Here is a 25821-nt window from a genome sequence, read left to right on the forward strand (position 1 = left end):
ATAATATGAGGTCTCTAGCGACTTTCATATTGTTACTTTGGTCACAAATTATATCTTTTGCCTGTAAATACTTATAGTATGCAATTGTATCGTTCACAGTGTATTAGTTTTAATGTGTAATACTGTGTAAATATGAAATAAATGAAATAAAAATGAAAAAAAAAATCATAGTGACATATTTCCCAAATCGCAGCTACTTCTGTTATCAAAAGGAAATTGGAACCATCTCATATTGGAATGATGTCCGATCCATGTTAAATAAGTATCACATTATATGGCCTGTTAACTAATCTAACAACAAATTTTAATAAAAATAATTTTTATTTTGTGTAATAAACTAATGAAGTTTGGAAGTTAAGAATTTTTTAATGAGTAAAAACGTACAGTACCCCTAGTGTACATTTTATCGACATCATAACGTGACGAACGCGTTTGCGTTAAGTCTCATTTTGTATAGGATTTTGAGTTTCCAAAACGTCCCGCTTGGCGCGCTCTTTCTAAATCCAATACAAAATGACACTAAACGCAAACGCGTACGTCACGTTTCAAAATCGAATTTATTTACACTAGGGGTACAGATGAAAAATTTTTACATTAAAGAATGTCGTATTTCCTTATTTTTTGTGTAAATGATTCTCGCCTGTCTTCGCTCGATGGCAATTTTCCGGTTTGCGCGCATTTCACACATGTACGCACAATCGAACACTTGTGGTAACGCTGCGCGGTGCGATTATAGCATTCAGTGTCGTAAAAATCATTAATTTCTGAGTTATTTTATAAAAAAATCGAAGTGTTATGTTTTAATTTCATTGTTTTAAACTAATATAGAATCAAAAATATCAGAACATGTTTAAAAATAAATGCTAAGTAAGTACTATATATGTTCTTATATAAAAAGTAAAGCCATTTAAAGCCCCATGATGAGAGACACCCTGTATTTCTGATATTAAATACCTAGTTTAAAGCGTTTATTATCAAATTTTATAAAAATAACAATCAAGCGTCAATTTCCAGTCTGGTTATTTAATAATACGACATATCATGAACAATTAAGATATTTTCCTTACTTATAAATAAAACTGTGAAATACGCAATAAAATTATGACACTTCGAAGCCGATTCTAACTTAATTATTTGTTGTGGCTTTGAACTGGTTTTGATACAACCTGTCTTGGTAATTGTCACGCAATTTTATGCACGAATTTCAATTCACTAATCGGCGTGAACGACCTTTAAGATCATATCAATCATCAAACATTTATTCAGCAAATAGGCCACAGAGGCACTTTTACATATCAATTTTTTAAGAGCAAAAAAAATAACCAAAAAAAATACATTTAAAAAGATGGAATCAATGAAATATTTGATACCCTATTAGACATAAGTTCCTGGGCGACCGAGCGTTGCTCGGTTATAACTATTTATAGTAATATGGTGGTGTATAGGTGATAATCTTAACTACATTTTTTTACTAAATTAAACTTGTCTAAAACAATAAAAATTAAAAAAATTATATATAAACTTGAACATATAAAAAAAAAAACAAAAGTTAGTCACCGGGCGAGATTCGAACCCGTAACACTCGTTTCTAGCAGTCCGCGTCTTAACCCGCTGGGCCAGACGGGCAGTGGCCGGCAACACGAAATTAGCGACCATATTCTGCGTCGAAAGAAAAACGCATGAAAACTCGAAAACACGCGTTTTCCCAAACATAAAGACTAATCTAGATCGATTGTATACCCCCAAAAACCCCCATATACCAAATTTCAGCGAAATCGTTAGAGCCGTTTTCGAGAACACAGAAATATATATATATATATATATTTATATACAAGAATTGCTCGTTTAAAGGTATAAGATAAATATGTGAAAACACGTATCACGCACTACATACACACACACATGCTCGACATGTTACACTCCTCGAAACGGAGTGAAACATGTCGAGCGTTTTCGACTTAGAATACGTGAGTGACCCGTTTTAACATATTTAACATGTCTGTGTCTCACGGAAGTTTTGTTATTAAAATTACTTTATTAGAGATTTATACAGACTCTTAATGTTATATATACAAAAAAAAACTATGATAAAAAAATCCAAACATTATTTAGACATGTAAAAGTGTCAGATATAAAATATAATTAAAAAAACGATCATTAAATTATCCTTAGAGAAAAAAAGGGTCTCGAAGACTTGAATTCTTATATAAATAATTAAAAGACAAGAAATTAAATCAGACAAACAGACAAGAACCGAATGAAGTGTCGCACGTTAATGCCACTCAAAAGTAAAATTACATACTTATAACATGTTGCCCGTGTAAGCTAAAACAGACCGGTCTCCACAAACATATATCAAATTAAGATCTAACCTATATCACTATCATATTTTGAGGACCGGTCTGGCCTAGTGGCCCTGCCTATGAAGCTGAAGGTCCCGGGTTCAAATCCTTGTAAGAGCATATATTTGTGTGATGAACACGAATATTTGTTCCTGAGTCATGGGTGTTTTCTATGTACATATTTAAGTATTTATAAATATATACCTATATAATTATATATATCGTTGTCTAAGTACAACACAGGCCTTATTGAGCTTACTGTGAGAGTAAGTCAATTTGTGTAATAATGTCCTATAATATTTATTTATTTATTATTTATCAACTTGAAAAATCAACGACCTATCGAGAACCTATCGAGATACAACCCGCTTCAATTCGACTTACCTTAGTAGCGCAACGTTTTTACAAAACAACAGGCCATATTTCAGAGGTCCCCGTTCGCTTATCTGCCGACAGGGGATTACGGAACATATTTGTTTTGGATGCCTTTTTATGTGTACGCCATATTTGCTATGATATGCTTTGTGATACTTAAGGGGCTCTGTTGTTTCCTATAAAGTTTTAAGTCATAATGTATTATTTGTCCACATTTTTGTTAGGCATAATTTAGTTTTTCTTGGAAACGCGTAACTTTTCAGTTTTTTTTTTTTATAAATAAATGTTATAGGACATTATTACAGAAATTGACTAAGTCCCACAGTAAGCTCAATAAGGCTTGTGTTGAGGGTACTTAGGCAACGATATATATAATATATAAATACTTAAATACATAGAAAACACCCATGACTCAGGAACAATTATTCATGCTCATCACACGAATAAATGCCCTTACCAGGATTTGAACCCGGGACCATCAGCTTCGTGGGCAGGGTCACTACCCACAAGGCCAAACCAGTCGTCAAAAAGGATTGCCATAAAACAAACCTAACCTAACCTATCTATAGGATAACCTAAGGAAATTCTTGAAAAGTGAACGGTTTCAGAGTTATGACTAATGATAATATGACTATCATTACATTATGGCTTTCAATAATTATGCCAAACAAACGGATCCGGATACTTAACTGTTAGACGGGACAATCCTACTAATATTATATATTCATACTCATATTCGTATATTTATAATAATTCATATTACATGTCACTTTTCATAATTACATTAAAATACTTAAATAAATTAACAATTACATTAAATTAACAGTTAAATATATAAGAATACGTATACTTAATAATATATGTGAAAGTTTGGATACTCGAATGTTAGTATATTTTTGCAATCTAGAAAAGGAATAGCATGTTATTTATTCTGTATTATAAATAAATATTATAGGACATTATTACACAAATTGACTGTAGTCGCACAGTGAGCTTAATTAAGCTTGTGTTGTGGGAACTTAGACAACGATATATATAATATATACATATTTATAAATACTTAATTTTGCACATAGAAAACCCCAATGACTCAGGAACAAATATCCTCATTACACGTGTTTAATACAAAACATATAGCGTGTAAGCTTAGCTTAAGTTATTTTTTTTATATAGCAACATATTTTGTAGTTGCCCTATAATTTGCATGTGGCAACTCTCTCTCCTTTCTCGATCCGATCCGATGAGACGTCCCGCGATCACCTTTGTAATAATATTTAACATAAAAGTAAATAAAAGTTCATTCAAACTTAAAAACCGCATTTTGTATTCTCCAACACGAATAAATGCCCTTACCAGGATTTGAACCCGGGACCATCGGCTTCATAGGCAGGATCACTACCCTCTAGGCCAGACCGGTCGTCATTATACCTACACTTTTTATCCCCTAATGGCGAATAAAAAAGAAAAATTCTCATGTAAGTGAATATTATGTATTCTTATGAGAAATAAAGATCTTTTAACTTCTTTTTTCATAAAATGTCTATAAAGAAAAGTAGCAACTGTATGTAATTGCATGATTTCTATAGTAATCTAATTTGTATTGTTTTCTTATTTAATACATTGCCGGTCCATATTGGGATACCCTCCTCCAATTGAGGGGGGATTTAAATCTTCTCGAGTCAGAGGTGTAGGGTTAGAGCCGGTGTAGCTTTATGTGACGTTCATAAACGCATTATAATATGCCTACTTGAATAATAAACTATCTTTATTTTTATCTTTAAGTCGCAAAAGTTTAAGGCTTAAAGGCTTAAAGGCTGGCCTTCAAATTGCGGCCTTTTTACACATTGCATGATTATTAGTGTTTTTTGCGAGTTCATACATTTGCCACTAAACGCAAGAAGTAGTGTTGGTTAAGACTCAAGTCCTTTAAGTCCTCTGCTTTAAGACTCGACTCAGTTTTTTTTTTCTATTGATCAACTTGAAACTTGAGTCCTTATCGAGACCTAAGTCTTTTGTAAAAACTTGAGCCCTCTCAAATTATGTATAAAAGTTTTCTAAAAGGCATTGTCTTCACATTAAATTCATGAGTTATGCACAAATCATTAAAAATGACAATTTTCCTTTGTGTTAATCGTAAATAAATAAATATTATAGGGACATTCTTACACAAAGTCCCACGTGACTAAGTTAATAAAACTTACAAATTGTTTGACGAAATCTTGATTTGAAGACTCGAGTCCTTTTAAGTTGAAATAAACAAACTCAATAAAGGACTCGACTCGGAACTTAAAAGACTCTGGAGTCTTTTAAGCGCAGAGTCGCGTAATAACGACTAGACGGCTTCAAATTTAGACATACGGCCCGGTTCGAAGATTGAGATACGATATCGATAAGTTCTAATTTAGATAAGTTCTCATTTAGATATCGTTTGTATGTCGTATAATTGACAGAAGCAGCTCGATTCGGGCAACCAATGTCACTTAGACGTTAGAAATATCGTAGATAGATCTTATTGGGATCACAGCGGAATCTAAATACGATACGATACGATATATACACGTCGACCCCCGACAGAGAAGGCCTTTTTTGTGGAATGACCTCAAGGTTTTCTCAAGAGATTACAGCATAGAATACCTACATCAAATATACTTGTTTTTAAAGGGTCGGCAGGACACCAGTAGCATGAATCCACAAACTACGGTCACCGCTTCACATATGTTTGTTTTCCATCATCGTGAAACGTGCTTTTTTTGTATTTGTTTGTACAAAACACAAAATGTTTTTAAACTTACAAACGCACATTTTGGGATTCTAGGTCCTTGGTTCATTTACTGCTTTTTGGTTTCAAAAAGTGCATTATTCAAGGATGGTTTGGTTACCATTTAATGTTTAATTTAGTATAAATAATAGTCTTTTCCCTTGCTAAATCAGGTTCACATGTTACTCTAGAAAGCCTAAAACCCTGTGCGTTTACAATGATGATTAAAACTAAAAGAACAAAGTGTTGCAACCTAACCCTCCCCCTGCTCTTAGCTCAATTTCCGCACTGATGGGCTCCTAACCCTATTAACGGGTCTCGACTACTGTTCATAAACCGGTATCCCGATTCTGATTTAACGACTTGTTACGGTTTTGATATTATTTTGATACGAGCTCGGAGATCGCTCGCGCTGATTGGTAATGTACCATTAGGTTCAGCATGCACAATTTATGAATGATTTCATTCATAACTAGTCCACTTTTGTACCAAGCGTGAATTAAGTGAAAGTCATGAGTAACATCACCAAGACGATCGTCAAGGTCGTATCAAAGCCATTTCAAACCCATAAATTGTATATAAAATACAATACAATACAAATCCTCTTTATTAACCTCAGAAAAAATGTACATGGAAACACATATAATACATGAAGATAGAGGTAAACAACAGGCGGCTTTATCGCTACAGACCGATCTCTTCCAGACAACCTTTAGGTAGTGGAGAAATGAAACTTAATTCAACTAACACACAAAAAAATATTTATATAAAAAATTATATACAGATGTCAATCACAATGAAAATATCAACGATGATCAACTCTGGCCAACGTGGGACTCGAACCCATATGTTTGGATTGCCGGTCCAAACCCGTAACAAATTGTTAAATTAGAATCGATCCCCTGTTATTGACCGGCTACATTCAGATTTTATAAATGTGTTATTAATTTGATTTTGATATATGGTACAAAGCAGTGTGACTCGTTTACCTATACGGGTGCGAGCGTGATGCATAAATAGTAAAATCATAAAATTTCTAGACTACAGTTCTATAATTTTTTTATACCTACTTACAAAAAAATACACATTTTTTTTGTTTATTTACAACATTAATAACATTTAGTAACGAAATATGTTATATATATGTGTGTTATGTGAAAATACATGTAAATAAATAAATAAATATTATAAGATATTTTTACACAGACTAAGTCCCACAGTAAGCTCAAGAAGGCTTGTGTTGAGGGCACGCAAACAACGATATATATAATATACTACCCTGGAATATTACCCTGGGACTTAGTCCATTTGTGTAAAAATGTCCTTAATATATATACATATACATATTTGACTTAAAATTTGCATCTAATTACTTTGCCAATCTTGTGGATAAAATGCTTCTCATCGGTTTTTGAAGTCTCAAGAGAGCCTTTACCAGCTGTCGTGAAAAATGCTTTACGTTCCTACATACACAATCTTCCGAAGCCCACTATAGGTTTAAGTAAGGATATCGGCCGGTGGCAATTCCCTGCCTGATGGCTTTGTAACAGGGTTAGTGCCGGCAGGGGGTTAAGTCCGTTGACCCTTGTGTTTATCAGACACTGAGACTGTGAGCAAGCTGACACGTCTATATGTAAAAGGATTGTATCTTATTATAGTAATTTTACAGATGTAACAACAATAGTGGAGATCCGTTTAAGCGCATATTCCGTATCGTACCTTCAGCAAATTTTTCATATATCTTAAAGTTCGAATCGGGTCGATATAGAATATAATAGAATTAAATTTATTCAGACAACACATCAATTATTACAAAGAAGATAATACATTAACAACAACAAGAATTAAAAAAAGAAACAGTGGAAGTTGAATAGTACAGTATCCCTAGTGTAATTTTAGTCGATAGCGAAACGTGACGTACGCGTTTGCGTTAAGTCTCATTTTGTATGGGTTTTTGAACAGCGCGCCAAGCGGGACGTTTTGGAAAGTCAAAAATCTCATACAAAATGACACTTAACGCAAACGCGTACGTCACGTTTCGCTGTCAAAAATATTTACACTAGGGGTACTGAACAGATAAGGATATGAGGCTGAAACGGGTAGCTATATAGCTCTTAAACGGGTAAATCAATTTGTGTACGATTGTTTTTATTAGAAAGTAGGCTTAGGAAAGTAGGTTTTATAGGATATGTTTTGTCAACATGGATTAATTGCGTTGGGGTTTCTTTTAATGTGAAGTATTTTTGTAACATTGTTGAAGCTACCCTATAACCAAGAAAGAACAAAGAAGAAATAAGAGAAGAGAAGAAAAGAGCCCATGGATGTGAAATTGACTCTAGTAGGGAGTCCGTTTCCACGCGACTCCCTAATCGAGTCAGGTTGACTTCCGTGAGGCTAGCTCGGCTTCTGGCGTCGGGGCTTCGAAGAAAACTCTAACTCAAGATTTTCTTTACTTATTGTACTATATACACCTTGTTTTTATTGAATTCCGTTAACTTCGGGGTATTTGTAAGTACGTTTAAGGAAACTACATGGCACAGTTAATTTCCAAATCATTTTTTGAGTGTGTATTTTTTTTTATAAAAAGTAATTATATTTTGCATATAGCGTTGTTGTAACACGGGCATTACACTTAACTCAACCAAACAATTGAAAACTGTGACATGTCAACATCTTATAATTTGTATCAAATACCTATACGAGTATTAACTCGTACAAAACACTAATCAATATGTAAACAGGCCCTAAGGCAAGTGTACACGCTCGTAAGGGACTTAACGCAAACGCGTTCGTCACGTTATGATTACACTAGGGGTACTGAACACCGACGCACTAGGAGCAGCAACTATTTCGCTTGGGAGGTGATTATAAAACTTGCGACCCATAACGTGAGCGAGTTTTTTTTTTTATTTTTAGGGTATTCAAAATTGTCCTTAATTTTGTTTTTATGTAACCTAATAGGTAAAGTTATTAACCTTTTAACCGCTTAGAATTTTTCATCGAGCGTGCTTTTGTCGCCGCCAGTGCGAAGTTACACGAAGTTTTGTCTTATATATCAGACTACAAGGTTAAAATGTTTATTATCTAATATAGGACTTTAAGGGGCTTGTAACCATCATGATCAGAGTACAATTTCAAAAAACAAATTATGCCTAAAGGGGACTGATTACCAGTTCGCCAGACGATATCGGCCTGTCAGTTATTCGCAAAAGCTGATGACAATCGCGAATATCGTCGCGAATCGTCCGGCGAACTGAGGGCCTACCGCGAACCACGTTCGACGTGTTGCCTCCCTGTCACACTTACGTACGAATTTACAAGTGCGACAGGGAGGCAACACGTGGAACGTGGTTCGCGATAGGCCCTCTGGTAATCAGTGGGCCCCTTTAGGCATAATTTATTTTTTGAAATTGTACTCTGATCATGACGGTTACAAGTCATCGTTAATTATTCCAGTAAAATCTGTCAAAAATATCTACATAGTAAAATTTACATCTTAAAAACGAGCCACAAACAAATTCTAAAATATCTTTCTTCTTGAAAATCCTGAAGATTCCGTTTTATATCAAAATAAAACATAAATAAAGACAACAAAGTAACTTTTTTATAACTAATATTTATGCATAGGTAATAAATTATCTATAATACGGTACTTACAAAAACCGACGGGTCTCTAAACAAAAATAACGCTACTTACGTCCTTTTCATTCTAGAAATAAAACACTGGGAGGGTCTACCACAGGGATTTGCACGGATTAATATAATGAAAGCTGATATATATTCAAAATTAAACCATAAACAATACGTAATACGGTTGATTCTAGTCTGAAACTTTGAAGGTTACATTTTATTTACTAAAAGGTTGGGATTATTGGCTTGGAAAAATTTAATGGAAATTTAATTTTATTGCTACTTTCATATTGTAAATCGGTTTTGTTTCTTTATATTTGATTTATTAATGTAGATTTGGTTGAAATTCAAAACCATCTAAAGATAATTTATTTTACATTTGCATTTATTTACCTACTTTACCCGAGCCTTATCAAATTTTTCATTGGACATTATGTTTTTTTTTTTAACACGTGCGAATTTTTTTTATTTTACACCGGTGGCAAACAAGCATACGACCCGCCTGATGGCCTTCGTAATAAGCAGTCTCCGTAACCTATGGACGCCTGCAACTTCAGAGGAGTTACATGCGCGTTGTTGACCCTAACACTCCGCACCCTCGTTGAGCTCTGGCAACCTTACTCACCGGCAGTAATACAACACTATGAGTAGGCTCTAGTGTTATTTGGCTACTGTTTACTGTAAAGTGGAGGTACTTCCCCAGTTGGGCTCTGCTCTAGATCTGGAATGACATCCGCTGTGCTGTGCCCTACCACACAGAGCGAGATGACATTCACAGCGCCCATGCCTCTCTTTTGGACGTTGTTTAAGGACATACCCTGGTCCAGGTTTAAGTATAGGTACAACAGACAAACACATTTTACTCGTAGTCATGGTTAGGTTACGTATTTTTACCACTACAATCCATTTTATGCTATTTTCTTATCATTATACAAAAACATAATATCATTATATTCATTATAATATCGTCATGTTCCTTTCTTTGCCCGTAATAAAGAGCGGGCCTCTAGAGACTCCCCGGTATTATTCTATCCCTTACAATTACAAATGGAAGTTGTGGACGTGAATGTATTGGTTTTGCCTTTTTTGGCTGAAGGTTATACTCGCAAACCCAGAACCCAGATAATGTTAGCCGACTCTGTCTACGTTATTGTTCAATACTGTATACACAGTGTTTCATGAACCCTCGGTGGGAGAGTCCGACTCGTACTTGTCCGGTTTTTATCACTTGTCACTATGCCCGTCACTTTCGCGCTTCCATACTTGTTAGAACGTGACAGGTATGGTTAGAAATGATAAAGAGTTGACCATCTTAGCCCTACTGGTTTAGATAAGTTCTCATTTAGATATCGTTTGTATATCGTATAATTGATAGAAGCAGCTTGATTCAGGCAACTAATGTCACTTTGACGTTAGAAATGTCGTAGATAGATCTTCCTGGGATCACAACGGAATCGAAATAAACGTCAATTTTGAAATGTCGTTTAGTTATCGCTCTTTTAAAGATCTTAAACGTGTCTTAATCATTCTTCGAATCGGGCCGGATATAGGTAAAAAAACTTAAGTAAGTCACCTGTTGTATGTAGTTGTGACGTGTTCGAATAGACAATACATGTTTAAAAGACACACACAAACAAAACAAAACAAAAATAGCATGGATATTTGTTGCTGAGTCATGGGTGTTTTCTGTATATTTAAGTATTTATAAATATTTATATATTATATATATCGTTGTCTAAGTACCCTCAACACAAGCCTTATTGAGCTTACTGTGGGACTTAGTCAATTTGTGTAATAATGTGCTATAATATAAAAAAAAATGTCTATTCGAACACGTCACAACTACATACAACAGGTGACTTACTTAAGTTTTTTACCTATATCTAAATGAGCACTTATCTAAACCAGAACTTATCGTTATCGTATCTCATTCTTCGAATCGGGCTGAGGGCCCTCGTTGCCAACTGTATCTAAAGTGCAGGGCATTGATGTCGCTCCGTACTCCATAATCATTAAAAGCTTTCTACGCAGTAATTAAAACTAAGTGACGGGAATATTGAGGGAGCTTTGAGACGATGACTATTATTAAACGTTTTTCAAGAAGATTGGTCGAAGCAGTCTTAAACAAAACGTATTATTTTCAAAATGTTCTTCTATAGCCTTCATGTACAAACGCAAAGGCTTTTTACAATAGGGTTGTTTCCAATTTTTTGAAACGCTTGTATTACGTTCTATATTAACTAAAAGTTGCTCTAAAATACAACTTTTATACTAAAAACGGCTTTAAATATGTTAAATTAACAAAATATATTTTGACAGATGCTTTCGCGCCCAAAACGCTCTTTGAAAATTGTGTGACGTTACAGTTTACGGTTTGACACATAACTTCATACACACGTAGAAGATACGAACTGTCAACTGACATTTGTCATTTGTTATTTATCGCCTAACTGTCAACAGTGTCAATCTGAGAGTTGTGACGTCATCAGAATCTTCAATGACGTTTCGAGTTTGGTCACGTGCCGTGTGCCAAAAGATATTTTAAATTCAATATTTACAAAAATATGGTCATTACAGGTCCCCTAAAAGTAGTTTAACATGTTCTTATAATCCAAAAGAATTGATTGGGATACAATTCTGCCCTAAGATTTTTAGATGGAAACAACCCTATTAGTATAAAAATTATCAATCATCTTCCTCGCGTTGTCCCGGCATTTTGCCACAGCTTATGGGAGTTTGGGGCCCGCTTGGCAACTAATCCCAAGAATTGGCATAGGTACTAGTTTTTAGGGCTTTAAGGATTGGCATTAGCCCGGTTTCCTCACGATGTTTTCACAGAAAATCGACTAGTAAATATCAAATGATATTTCGTGCAAGTTCCGAAAAACTCATTGGTTCGAGCCGGGCTTTGATTGAACCCGCGATCTCCGGATTGCAAGTCGCACTCTCATACCGCTAGGCCACCAGCGTTTTTTTACTAACGAATAGTATCAACATGTCGCAGTCAAAATCTTTGTCACACAATTTTTGCGCCAGCCTGTAATAATTGATATAACTTTTATATTTGAGTTACACGATATTTCGTTTCAATGTTTCAATATTACATAGTGGCGCCCTCATTAGATAAAGTGTGTTTTCTAATAAACCAATTCATTTCTGTATATATCAGTATATTAATATTGTTGTCCTACTGATTCCCCAACTTTTGGTCTTTGTCATATAGTTTTATATATAGAAACGTGACAACTTAAAAATACAATACAAATCAAGATATTATATTGAATATTTCGACTTGATCTCAAAGTTGTATATGAGTTTTTTTTTTTTTTTTAACTCAAAGTCCCGATAACTAGACTGTTAACCAAGGTATGAACAGCACTCAATTCAGTCGAGATAGTTTACATTAAACGAGTTAAACACTCTACTCTTAATTTCGAATACGAGTAAAGTATAGTTTTTATAGAATTTCTTGTAAAAGTATTATTTATGGAATGGGGAGTTTAATATCAGAATGGAAATTGTTTAAACAATCCATTTAAAACCAAATTTCAATAGCTTATCGTAAAAAAGAAAAAGAAAACGTACTTGGAAAGTAAAATGCTCTAGCGCAGAAACGTATCACTTCCGGCACACTTTTAGAACAACAATGACCCTCTTTCAGAGCATATGAGATGAAAACGATTTAACCCCAGTTCTGAACCTCAAGATTGAATAAGTCTATAAAAACCCCCGCAAACTCGCAATATCGTTGGCTAGATTAAATATCATGTTCATTTTATAAGGCCCGGCACAATTAAAATTGTCTTAGCCTCGTGGGCCTTGTTACTGTAGTAATGAGATCCCTAGAGAGCATTATTGGAGCAATCGGATTAAAAAATACTGTTTCAGGACTGAGTCAATTTTTAATATGGTTCTTTAAGCTTTGTTTTTTAAGCTTTTATTATATTTTAAGACCTACTTATATATATTTAAATGGCTTCCATCATATTTATGATGATTTTGCCAAGGCAAAAGGGTGCTAGGGTGCTTGTAGAGCATGACGTTATTCGATAGGTAAGGTACAGTCAGATGCAGAGAGAAGAGGAGACACAGATTGATTGTATGCAGAGGGCTGAAACTTACAAATAGCCGTGATGGATTGTCGGATGTTAATGTGCTTAACTTTCAAAACGTATCTATATACAATATTTTGCTTACAATAGATACTTTATATGTATACAGTATATACACGACGCCTTACAACGCTGACTAAGTAACAGCAGTAACTGAAAAATACTTTCCAAATTGCAATACTACCACAAACTCCATACTATGACGTTACGTAAACCTTTGAGCTTTTCCTCGGGGAAATTAGGACAAGTCGGGCATAGCGGCTCGGGCACTAATTCAACCAATTTCATCGATACACTCAAATATCGAACTCCAGCTCCGTTCGAAATGTCATGGATTCCCAAAACGCATTCTTATTGCCTTTGCAGGCAGCTTGTTATAATACAGTCGGGCTTTATTTCTACTAGAAACACTGGGATAAAGATATTATAGGTATTATTTATAAAACTATGCGCGTATCAGCTACGATATAATTTAATATTTATTAGAAATTGATGGGCACAAAGATGATAAAATTGGAAAAATGGGTATTTCTATTTAAAGTTTCATTTTAGATTTTAGAATTTGAATATTATTTCTACTCAGAATCACGAGCTGTCTTGATCCTAATACGAAATAAAAGCGGCCAAGTACGAGTCGGACTCGCGCATGAAGGGTTCCGTACCATTTGAGACGTATTAAAAAAAAATCGACTTGCTAGATCTTGTTCAACATTTTACCACTTTGGACACACATTTTACCACTTTGAAAGTGTCTCTCGCGCAAACTATTCAGTTTAGAAAAAAATGATATTAGGAACCTAAATATCATTTTTGAAGATCTATCCATAGATACCCCACACGTATGGGTTTGATGAATTTTTTTTTTTTAATTTTATGACGTATTAAAAAAAAACTACTCACTAGATCTCGTTCAAACCAATTTTCGGTGGAAGTTTGCATGGTAATGTATATCATATATTTTTTTTAGATTTTTCATTCTGTTATTTTAGAAGTTACAGGGGGGGGGCACACATTTTTTCACTTTAGAAGTGTCTCTCGCCCAAACTATTCAGTTTAGAAAAAAATGATATTAGGAACCTAAATATCATTTTCGAAGACCTATCCATAGATACCCCACACGTATGGGTTTGATGAAAAAAGATTTTTTGAGTTTCAGTTCTAAGTATGGGGAACCCCCAAAATTTATTGTTTTTTTATTTTATTTTTGTGTGAACATCTTAATGCGGTTCATAGAATACATCCACTTACTAAGTTTGAACAGTATAGCTCTTATAGTTTCGGAAAAAAGTGGCTGTGACAGAATCGGACAGACAGACGGACATGACGAATCTATAAGGGTTCCGTTTTTTGCCATTTGGCTACGGAACCCTAAAAAGTGTCCCCTATATATTTAATAAAAATAAAATTTGTCCGTTTTGTTACAGACCACAAATTTAGGAAACGCTTTATTTCTTAGTAAAGATCTAAAGATAGAAAAGGCTCGTGAATTTGCGTAGAAATAATATAATTCAAACAAAAAAAAAATTGGTACAACTTGAAATAGAAATGCCCAAATATAAATGGCTTTATATTGATCAAAAAGTTAAGTCTATTTTAACCGGAAAATATTTTTGTTGGAGTCTTGAAAAACTGATTTCGAATATTGTCAAGGTTTAGGATTGGTACGTTCAGTAAACGTGTTTCTCAATTTAATACACATGTTTAACCAACTTTTACTTTAAGTCATTTATGTATTTTCTTTGAAATAATTTAACTGCATGTTTTCCCTTTGACACAAGAAACATAGAAACTTTATTCTGAAATAAAATTTAATTTTTATCCAAAAATTCTTTACCAAACTCTTTTCTCCCTTAGTTGGGGCCCCTTCACTCACCCAATTGCAAGCGGAAGTGCAAATGCAAACAGGTGATCCGATGTTCCAAATAGTATAAAGTCAGTAGAGACTAGTGACCGTACGAGGCAACTGTATCCACCTACAATACTCGTACAAGCGAGTGCGGAGCGTTCAGCGGGGCGTGCAGCGTGGCGTCGGGCTCACAAGTGATTTGAGCAGCGTGCACTAAGGCCGCTCCTATACGTTTGCATTTATTTAACATGCACGCCGCACGCCCCGCCCCGCTACAGGCCCAAAGCGTCCACTCAGGCCTTACACTAAGAGTTACAGATACTTTTAATATGGTTGCATTTATCCAAGTGAAGCTACGCCATTCTAAAATAGATGCAATTGCCCCGTGGAGCCACTTGCCACAATCGATCTTATTTTGGGATGGAGCTTAAGGTTCTGAGGAGTTTGAATGTGATACACTCTATTTGACACAATATTTGGACCACTATATGGACCATACATAGGTACTGAATGAACTGAAGATCAGCGTTGATTTCTAAGCTTATGGGCCCATTAAGTCACACACTTATACTTTGGATGTATGTCTTTGAATGTGAGTGTCAATGGTCTTTATTATTATTTTCCTCGCGGGTCTTTATTCGGTCCTCCATAGTTTAATTTTTTTTTCATTTATATAAAATTAGAGCACCAGATTAGTACAAATAGTCTGACGTTTAAAAATATGTCCTTAATGTTTATTGGGTGATCAAACTACTGCGCCTACTTTTACTGAATTTGACAATTTTTATTGTATTTCGTTTCAGCTGGCGTATTATGGATGGCTTTATCCACGTGATAAGTGTCACTTTTTAACAACACGCGATTGAAAGAGACAGACACTGTCTTTATCACGCTGTAACGTGGACAAATACTACCATGATATTCGTACATGATTGGTTAGGCATTCACCGTTCAACAAGTGATAATTATTTATAGAGGGCTTTCTTCAATATTTCTCTCTGAAAGCACAATTGGGTTACATACCGTTTAATAAATTAGCAAAAGCCATTGAGGCACATGTCTGCTTAAGGCGTAATAAAGGAAATAATATGATCGATATATGTACGATACGATACGAAATATTCATATTTATTCAAACATATCTGGTTTCAAGAGATATTTAAATGTCCCCTTCACCCCGCGCCCGATGCACTTGTACACACTTGGGCGCTAATGAGTAAATTAAAAGTTTTACACAATGTTTACGACTATAACTAACGCTAATATTCTCCCTTTCCAGTACAAAATCCCCAAGAAGGAGGAGGTGGTGGAACAGCAGCAGCAGGAGCCCGACAACCCCCTCATGAGGAAGAAGAAGACGCCCGAAGAGCTTGCGGCAGAAGCAGAGCTAGAAGACCAGGATGAATTTACTAGTGAGTATCCACCGTTTTTACAAAATCACCAAGAAGGAGGCGGTGTGACAGCAGCACCAGGAGCCCGACAATCCCCTCATGAGGAAGAAGCAGACGCCCGAAGAGCTTGCGGCAGAAGCAGAGCTAGAAGACCAGGATGAATTTACTAGTGAGTATCCACCGTTTTTACAAAATCACCAAGAAGGAGGCGGTGTGACAGCAGCAGCAGGAGCCCGACAACCCCCTCATGAGGGAGAAGAAGACGCCCGAAGAGCTAGCGGCAGAAGCAGAGCTAGAAGACCAGGATGAATTTACTAGTGAGTATCCACCGTTATTACAAAATCACCAAGAAGGAGGCGGTGTAACAGCAGCAGCAGGAGCCCGACAACCCCCTCATGAGGGAGAAGAAGACGCCCAAAGAGCTAGCGGCAGAAGCAGAGCTAGAAGACCAGGATGAATTTACTAGTGAGTATCCACCGTTTTTACAAAATCACCAAAAGAAGGAGGTGGTGTAACAGCAGCAGCAGGAGCCCGACAACCCCCTCATGAGGAAGAAGACTCCCGAGGTGCTTGCGGCTGAGGCTGAGCTAGAAGACCAGGATGAATCTACTAGTGAGTATTCACCATTATTACAAAGTCACCAAGAAGGAGTTGGTAGAACAGCAGCAGCAGCAGCCCGACAACCTCCTCATGAGGAAGAAGACGCCCGAAAAGCTCGCGGTAGATGCAAAGCTAGAAGACCAGGATGAGTTTACTAGTGAGTATCTACCATTAATATTAACTCTGTGAGCTGTAGATCTTGCGATTTCACGGGGCTCGGCCATTTTTAAGAATTAACAAACACTGATGCGACAAAATCCACATAATTATCGAACCTGCGCACAAAATTTAGACGAGAATTCTAAAGGTTTTTTTGGCACCCTTTAAAACTTCCTTTTCTTATTTTAACTTCTAATCTACGCAACGGCTCACAAAATATACTATTTTATATCCAAATTTCATTAAAATAGAGTTTTCAAGTAAAATGGCTGTGACATTTGGATAGACAGACGGACGGACATGACAAAACTATAAAGATTCCGTTGCTGCCGTTTTGGCTATGAAACCCTAAAAAATCTATTGAAGAAATCCTCACCGGTAGATATATATAACTTATTTATACGATTCATGTTAGTAATAATTTTCATTTTAATGTTTCAGAATTGAAAAACACCATCGAAACGCAAGTTAACGAACTAAAGTCGCAGATCGAGAGTAAGTGCGTGATGCAGTGAGCGCGCAGCGCTGGCGCCGGCGACAAGATGGCTGCCGTCGTAAAATGGCCGCCACCACAAAATGGCTGCCGCCGCATGGCGCCACGTTTATTATTATATTAACCGAATACATGATGTAGCTGTGCTAAGGTCACTGTTACGATGTTTCACCCAAACACATCTCCCTCCCGCCCAGGACGATTTCGTTCGGATAATCATTCGCGCTCAAATTCGTAGGAGAGATTCGAATTCTAAATTTTTTCGGAACGTAGTTGGCTAGAGGCGCGTTGGTGCTTGATAATAAGCAATAATATTTTTATACATTCATAAAAGTTAATGTGAGCCCTCGATCAACCGTTATGTATTTAAAGCGCGTTCCAGCAAGGTCAAAAAGTCATCGCCGCAGCGGCGCTCGTGCGTAATCGTGCGTGCCGTGCGTGACCCGTGCCTGAGTGCGTGACCCGTGCGAGCGTGCGCGTGCACGCACCGCGTCGCGGCGGCTCGTGTGAAATGTGAAACATACCAGTTTTATATGTTGACGCTTGTGATATATTGTTATTTAAGTGTAAAGAGGAAATAATATAAATACAACTAGACGAAACGGTGTATTATTATTAAAGAGGGAAATATGTAATATAGGAAGATTTAGCACGCGTGTAGTTGTTTCAATACTCGACTGTGTTTACGATACTTCTCTCTCTCTCTCTGCCAGCGGCTACATTGAAATAACAATGTATTAGGTCTTTACGAATATTTGTTTCATCCAAATTCCCCGGCCACGGTCGGTCCGCTCCTTCGCGACTTCAACTATTGCCTCGACTCTCTTGCATGCGTGCTTTTGCAGTGTTACTCGGTGTTGTGTCTGTGTATTCAGTTTAGGTGTACCTGTAACCGACCTAGCCTTATTGTCCACATCGAACATATAATAGGAACTGCGCGGATCGCCGCCCTTGTCCATTTTGTTCTGCATGCCTTTAATATAAGATCGATGTTCGTTTAGAGTAATGTAAAGTTGTAGATATCAGAGACCTACACTTCGCGTTTATGTTCACGCACGCGACGGTCGAATCTAATGTTTTATCGATGTTTTAATGCTTAGGGATATAATGTTACGTAGTGAGAGCGAATTCTTCGAGCGATCTTGCCCTTTGGTGCGACAGTTTGAACATATTGAACGGCGAAGTAGGACCGAGAAGGACACAGAGCCGGTTGTTCGGAAAATTATCTCCACGTATAACGCTGCAAATGCAAAAGATTTGTTATCGTCAAAAGCTGTGATATATAAATAATAAACAAACGCTAGGCCGGCGCCGAGCGAAACACTTGTCTGGTAATAGCTTCTTCGACTTCGATCACGCATACCGGTCTCTCTTCTAGGACTGTGATCTCTTCGCATTCGATCAGCACATCATGTATTTCCACTAAAACAGCGTTCATCCGTTCTACAACATCACGCTTTAGATCTGAACTATCATTTCTTTCTACTTCCTTTCTGCGTTTCCTTTAATTACCTATCTATACTGTATTCTGGTCAATTATATCCTACCTTCAATATCTATTGCGAAATCAGAAATACTATTCAATATACACACACATGTAAATATTAAAATACAACAATAATTTCTGATTGTTTATCGAGAATGCTACTCTATTTTCTGATGTATAAGAATCAATATTTTCTCGCACTCTACTGCACACATATGTATATTTTCATAGCTTGTTTCGATAGGACCTAATTTCGAGCACGCATAGCCATAGCTCTTGCAACATGAACATGAAACCACTTTACATATTATGTTCCGACACATTGATCTCTCGGACAACTGATGGGCATCGCTTCTCTGAGCTCCCGTCCAATCTTACAAACATCACTCTCTTAAAACTAAGGTATATCTTTGTATTTCACGTTGTATGTGTGACTAGCTTAGGTTTATCATCAGATATAGGATTTTAGGAAGCAAAAAATTACAGGTAAGGAGTTCCTATATCGATAAACTTAAATGTCGATGCTCTTTTGAACTCCATGCCTGTCATTTAGTTTTGCCCGCTAAAATCCAATGTCTGGTTATCATATTACAACAGATAGTTCTATGTATGTGCATGGCAATCATAGTTAAAGGTTGTTTGTAGCTATTCGAAATAAACAATAATAGATATAAGATTCAGTCGGACCTGTCGATTTTGATATCATTTTGACACGACCAATGTTCCAAAGTTCACCTCTGAGCTCTCCTTGTATCTTAATGTTAGTTGCCACTTCTATATCAAGAAGCTATCGAGTATATATATACCTATATATATAGTTCCCTTGTCTGTGCGTCTATCTTCGATCTAATAGTAGGTAGTCTAGCCTGTGCTCTTCGTTGTTGATTCCCGTTTAAAGTAGTAATAGTGTTAGCAGGAGGATTATTTTGGTACGTAGATACTTGACTATCGCTAATGTCACTAATGTAAAACTACATAATAATAGATAAATCAAATTTATTTTTAAATAATTTGACTTGTGCTGTTTTAACGCAGAATCCTTCAAGATTGCATATGCTAAGGAAATTGGGACGGGTATCATGCGAGAAACTAAACTAGAAACTAATTCGCATGACTTCAGATAGAATGGCATATAGACATAAGGTCGCCAACCTCCGGGTTGGAGAAGGCACTTAAAGAAGAAGAAGAAGATCATGCGTGGCTAAATGACAATGATGAAGATGCTACTGGTTCAAAAACTTGCGTAGGGGGTTCTTTTTCTTTAGTATATGCCATTTATTTCAGTTTATAATTAAAATCTAGGTCTGACGCGACTTGCATGAAGAAAATAGTTAAGTGTGAGCTCTTGACGTGTGACTCAGTGTCGTTCTCTCTTCAATTCGTCTTTTATTTTATCTTTTTTTAAAAATAAATTATTTTATAGATATTAAAACCGGTTACTCACGTAAGTTGATAATTGCTCAACATATTTCGCTCCATAACGAGGAGATTCTTCAAAGGCCCGTCGCCCGCGCCGAGCAATTGATAGCGGAGAGCTGCAGGCCGCAGCCTGCGTCGGTCCGCCAACGTATTTGAGTGCTCCCGTTAAAAAAGTTCCTCGTTATGGAGCGAAACACATCGAGCCATCATCGACTTAATATACGTGGATCACCCGTTTTAATATATCTTCTATATGTCTCACGGAAGTTTTGTTATTAAAATAAATTATTATATTTAACGCTGCGTCTATCTGTGTGTCTGTATAAGCTTTCGATGTTCAATGTATAGTTTATTGTAATTAGATTATATGCTTAACTGCGCATATTGTATTGGAATTTGGGTGATATCAAATGGTTGTTGCATTACAAGTACAATACGGTACCAAGTTATTGCCTAAGGTTGCAGCGGCGAGGTTATGTATATTTAGAACCAGGGCTAACCTGGCCGAAGATACTATATACTTGTACATCACTGCATCGAACATGTCTCCCTCTGTCTTTCAAATCGTAGTAACTAAATAAAATTACATACAGATTGATTGCACACTCACAGATAAAACTTATACCGACTCTTTTCTTTTATATTAAAAAATATAGTGCATTTATAAAGAGGTTTATACAAGGTAGATGTGTAGTTTAGTAATAATTGTACGTTATTTATAAAGAAAATTACTTTTCACGCATTTAGCTACGTTTAAGGCCCACATGGATTTTGACCAACTATAGATTTTCTCAGCGATCAGTTGATAAAATAGATTGATTGATCTTATGACTTTCATACTCAGGGTAAAATATATATTTACTATGAATAATTATTGTTGTCTATTTATATATGTTTTTTTAGATGATTTAGGTGGGAGTGACTTTTTGGCCTGCATAGGCTTCCTGTCCTTAAAAGTGATAGTTTTTCTTGAATTTATTCATGTTCCTTGCCCTGTGTAGGGTAAATCTTTCACTGTTGTTCCCTCCTTAGAGGAGTTATGAAATGGTAGACTTATACAATTTAATACAAACCTTGTTAACAATTTATTGATAAATGAACATATAGTTGGAGTAGATTAGGGTCTGCCACGGGTATAGACACATTTCTAACATTTCACTGTTACTTCGTATACCCTGCCCATCGTATTAAAGCCAAAGACCTTATTTCAACATAAAAAAAACTATTTTAAATGGCTGGCTACTTTGGACGGGGTATATTTTAATATTTTAGCGCGTTTTCCTTCGTAGTCTTCTATCTCAACACTCTAGTTAAAATGTTACAAATGTGTCACCTCTTTGAACACTTAGGATCCGTTTGTTTAATCATTTGAAATACACCTCTATACTATAGACCAAAAAATTCAAATGAAAACTCAATCGGCAGCATTCTGCGTGTCTATGGACTGCAATTTCCCCTCTAACGTACGTCTTTACTAGCATACATTAAATGTTCCTTTTATAAAATGATTCATCAGTTTTTTAAATAATTGCGGCCTGGATGCGAGTCCTTTAAGCCAAGTCTTGGTTTTGAATTTATTAATTAAAAGAGACATTTTTATGTTAGTAAATGCTATTAAAGAGACGGAATGCAATCCTGGATACCATAGACAAATAGGAATAGATGAATTTAGAGACAACGACACAATCGAACACACACGAGAGCTTCGACACACGCCAATATTACTTTATCATAGATATATTATGTACGTTATACGTTCCGACGTTACTCGCAATATAGAGAGAATTTTAAAATGCAAAGAACTGACTGTAAGTGCCACACACATTTTGCGCTTGTTTCTTTTTTTCTCTATATTGTTTTTTTTTCAGGTGTTCTTAAAATGAGGCACAGGGAAATGGGAGGATGGGTTAAACTGCCACAGCGAAAGCTGGTTCATGTGCTCTGTATAGCTAAATTAGGTCCGTCTGTTTCCCTGTGCGCTTGTGTTATTTAGAATAGTTATTATTGGCCAAGATCACTGATAGAAGGTTAGTTTTTAATATTAGTGACAACTAGTGTTAAATTGCAAGTTAACCGTAACTAAAAAAAGTGTAAAGACAAAAAAAATCTTTGATCGACCACTGCACGTGGTCTGGTATGTTGTATTGTTATAAAACGATTAACGAAGGTTAGTAGTTTATCCACGATTACATTTAACTTAGAGTTATGGATGAAAAACGAAAAAAAGGGGTTAATAATATTGTTGAAAATGTTTTTAGGTAATTGATAATTGGATTGAGCTTTTGTGAAACCGCGTTGTTGAGAATGATTTACGTTTCGTTCGCTGGCTGTAAAAACTGCCAATCGGTATTCGTCTCTATCGTTAAAGAGATACGGTTTAGTTTCACGGTTCACGTAGTGTAGGCTTCGCCTTTTTGTGTCCCATACTGTTATGTTTCGGAGGTCCCATTATTAGTTATGTATAAAGTTTAGTGGTAGGGGTTTTCAGCTGCCGCGGGCGAGTTTGAAAATGTTCTACCTAACATGTTGTTAAATAATAAATAACTACATTGTACCACCATGCTGTTGTTTCATTCATTTACTCCCTTGGATAGTAATAAAATCTAACGGTTGGATTTTTGAATTTCGAGCGCTCGATTTCGTCACTCGAAAATAGGTATGTAGAAAATCGCGCAATGCTATTTTAAAATTCAATCGATAGAAATTGGGAATCTAGTGATATTGACCATTCGTTTTCAATTCTATTAGTAGAATTTATACCTAGTGGACGTATTCCACGAGGTTGTGGAGATATTATTAGGAAGAACACGAAATCGAGCGATAAAATTCAAACATGAGCGCTTTATAAGTTGGGAGGTTTAAAGGTTTCACCTTAAAAAAAGGGAAATCTATAAACCTACCACTCCACTTTCTTCCCAGTCCACAATAACTTGGATCTTTTTAAATCGAGAGTGAATAGACATCTTTTAGGTAGGCTTGTTCCATCCTAGACTGCATCGGCACTTTCCATCAGGTGAGGTTGTGGTCAATAAAAAAAAACTTAGTTTTTCTTAATAATAAAAAAACCTAGTTTTTCATTGTGTCAATAACATACTAAAAAATCATATAGACATTTTTTAAAGTGGAAAAACATTTTGTCTTTTTGTATGAACGAGTACAGTCAGCATCAAAAGTAGCGAATCAAACAAGGTTTCAGAAGTATCTATTATTCTGAAACAGCTTAACAAAATGAGGTGGTTCTATATGTAGAACAATTAAGACGGTAAAAGATATACTTTGGAATGTAAATTTTAGAGATCTATATTTGGAAAAGTTATCCGGAATAGATACTTTTGGCGCATTGTTTCATCCGCTACTATTGATGCTGACTGTACGTGGTATACTTCCCTCTTAAGTGGCACACAACCGCCCTCATACAATCGAAGTTACACTCTCATTTAAAAAAATGTTATTTATTCAGGTAACCCATTAAATTACAATAACGCAAATATACAATAACACTAATTGTTTTCTTAAAACGACATTGTTATAAGAAAACAATTTATAGCAACGAAAACTAGTAGGTACCCAGTCATGAAACTGTCAGTCATGTCACTGGAAACCAGCGCCACGGATTGCCGCTTAACCGGTTTAGAACAATAAAAACCCGTTTCTTCCTATGTCAGTGTTTTTGTTTACGTGGCACACCACCAAGCAAGCTGACCGTCTCGTCGCTCGTCAAATAAACCGCTTTAGGTTACAATACTTCTTAAAACGTTCGCGTTTTTACCGCTATTTTTAAAACCGGTCCGGTCCTCGGTTCTTAATTTAAGAGTCCTACGAGAAAGCCAAGCGGTAGGTAAAATGAGTGACTTCGACACCGAAGGTTCGAAATCTGACACGTTCCTACTGCGCCCGGTGCTGCGGTTTTTAACTTTGTACTGTTGAATCCTGATTTGTATGCAATAACCGCATTGTATAACACATTGGCCCCGCCTCTTCGTGCGAATGTGCGAATCGCACGACTGTTCGCGCTTTCGTACAAAAATGCGGTGCAATCATCAGGGTATGCCACACCTAGCATCGCCTAGCCAGTGTGATGTAAAACCTAGGTCGAAATTTAGTATCTACGGACCGCATCGCCTACGTGTAAAAACACAATTTACGAGCAAGTGTGATGAAAAACACATTAGAGTCGTAAAGCAGAGGACTCAAAGGACGATAGTCATAAGCGTTTTGGGTTAGCTAGGACTATAAACCAGTACAATAAAAAGAGCTTAGTAGTGTGTTTTTCTATATATTTACTCATTGATTATGATGATTCATTTATTTGATATAACACGTTCATTTATTTTATACGTAATTATACATTTGAAATCGCCAATAAAATTTACACGTATAGATTCGTTTTTAGCTGACAAATCGGAAAATATTGCTGACCTTTATTTTGCTGCTCAGCTATTTATATATTTGATTATCTCGTGATTCATTTTTTTAATTGAAATCTTGCTGACCAAATAGTTTATTGGCCGAGTTTGTCCATATTATTATTGAATGATATCATATAATTAGGTACAACTTAACGGCTTATTCCCACTATTTTCTAACAAGGTGTTACCGTTTGGTAACAGCTGAGTTTTTTTACCAGGGGGCCTAGCCGAGACAAACATCTGCAGAGAAACGAAACAAACTATCTCAGTCTATCGTACTAATATGGAAGAGAGATGAGAGATAATAGCGTTTCGTTTCCTCCAAACGATTTACATCTTGGCTAGGCCCCCATTTCCCTGTGGTAACACCACAAGAGAAAAAAACACACTATTTACCGTCAATTCGCTTTGATGATAACTATTAGCAAAGATACATTGATTAAGATGTTTAAAATCTAAGACAATTTCGTGCTGCGAATTTGACAGGTTAACAAGATCACGCTCCTCCCGGTCCCAATCACGATCCGCAGATCATCTCCATAGGGACCGTGCGCGTTGGAGGGTCTGCCATCTTGTGGTCTGAATCGGAACCATAAACATGCACATTTACACGTCAAGTGTTTTCTTGTGCATAGTAGGTTCTGCCATCTTGTGGGCTACATCGGAACAATAAACATCACATTTACGCTTCGTGCCAAAAATCTGACAGCTCCTGTGCTGCCTCCTACAGTTCATGCACGCTCCCTATACATTTTGCGATAGCTCTGATTGCCAAAAGTTGACGTTTGACAATCAGAATTT

At 36.2% G+C, this 25821-nt stretch overlaps 1 protein-coding gene across 4 annotated transcripts in view; it reads left to right on the top strand.

Annotated features, from left to right (window-relative positions):
* LOC133529722 (complexin) overlaps positions 1-23171 on the top strand; it is a 552838-nt gene extending 529667 nt beyond the window's left edge. For all 4 annotated transcript variants that reach the window (XM_061867521.1, XM_061867520.1, XM_061867522.1 and 1 more), the window contains 2 exons: positions 16343-16475; positions 17655-23171. In XM_061867521.1, the coding sequence (XP_061723505.1) occupies positions 16343-16475; positions 17655-17728 (207 nt within the window). In that variant the 3' untranslated portion in view covers positions 17729-23171. The remainder of the gene's footprint in view (positions 1-16342; positions 16476-17654) is intronic.
* Positions 23172-25821: the final 2650 nt, after the last annotated feature.

The sequence above is a fragment of the Cydia pomonella genome, chromosome 21 (genome assembly GCF_033807575.1).
Source record: "Cydia pomonella isolate Wapato2018A chromosome 21, ilCydPomo1, whole genome shotgun sequence".
Classification (NCBI taxonomy): Eukaryota; Metazoa; Arthropoda; class Insecta; order Lepidoptera; family Tortricidae; genus Cydia; species Cydia pomonella.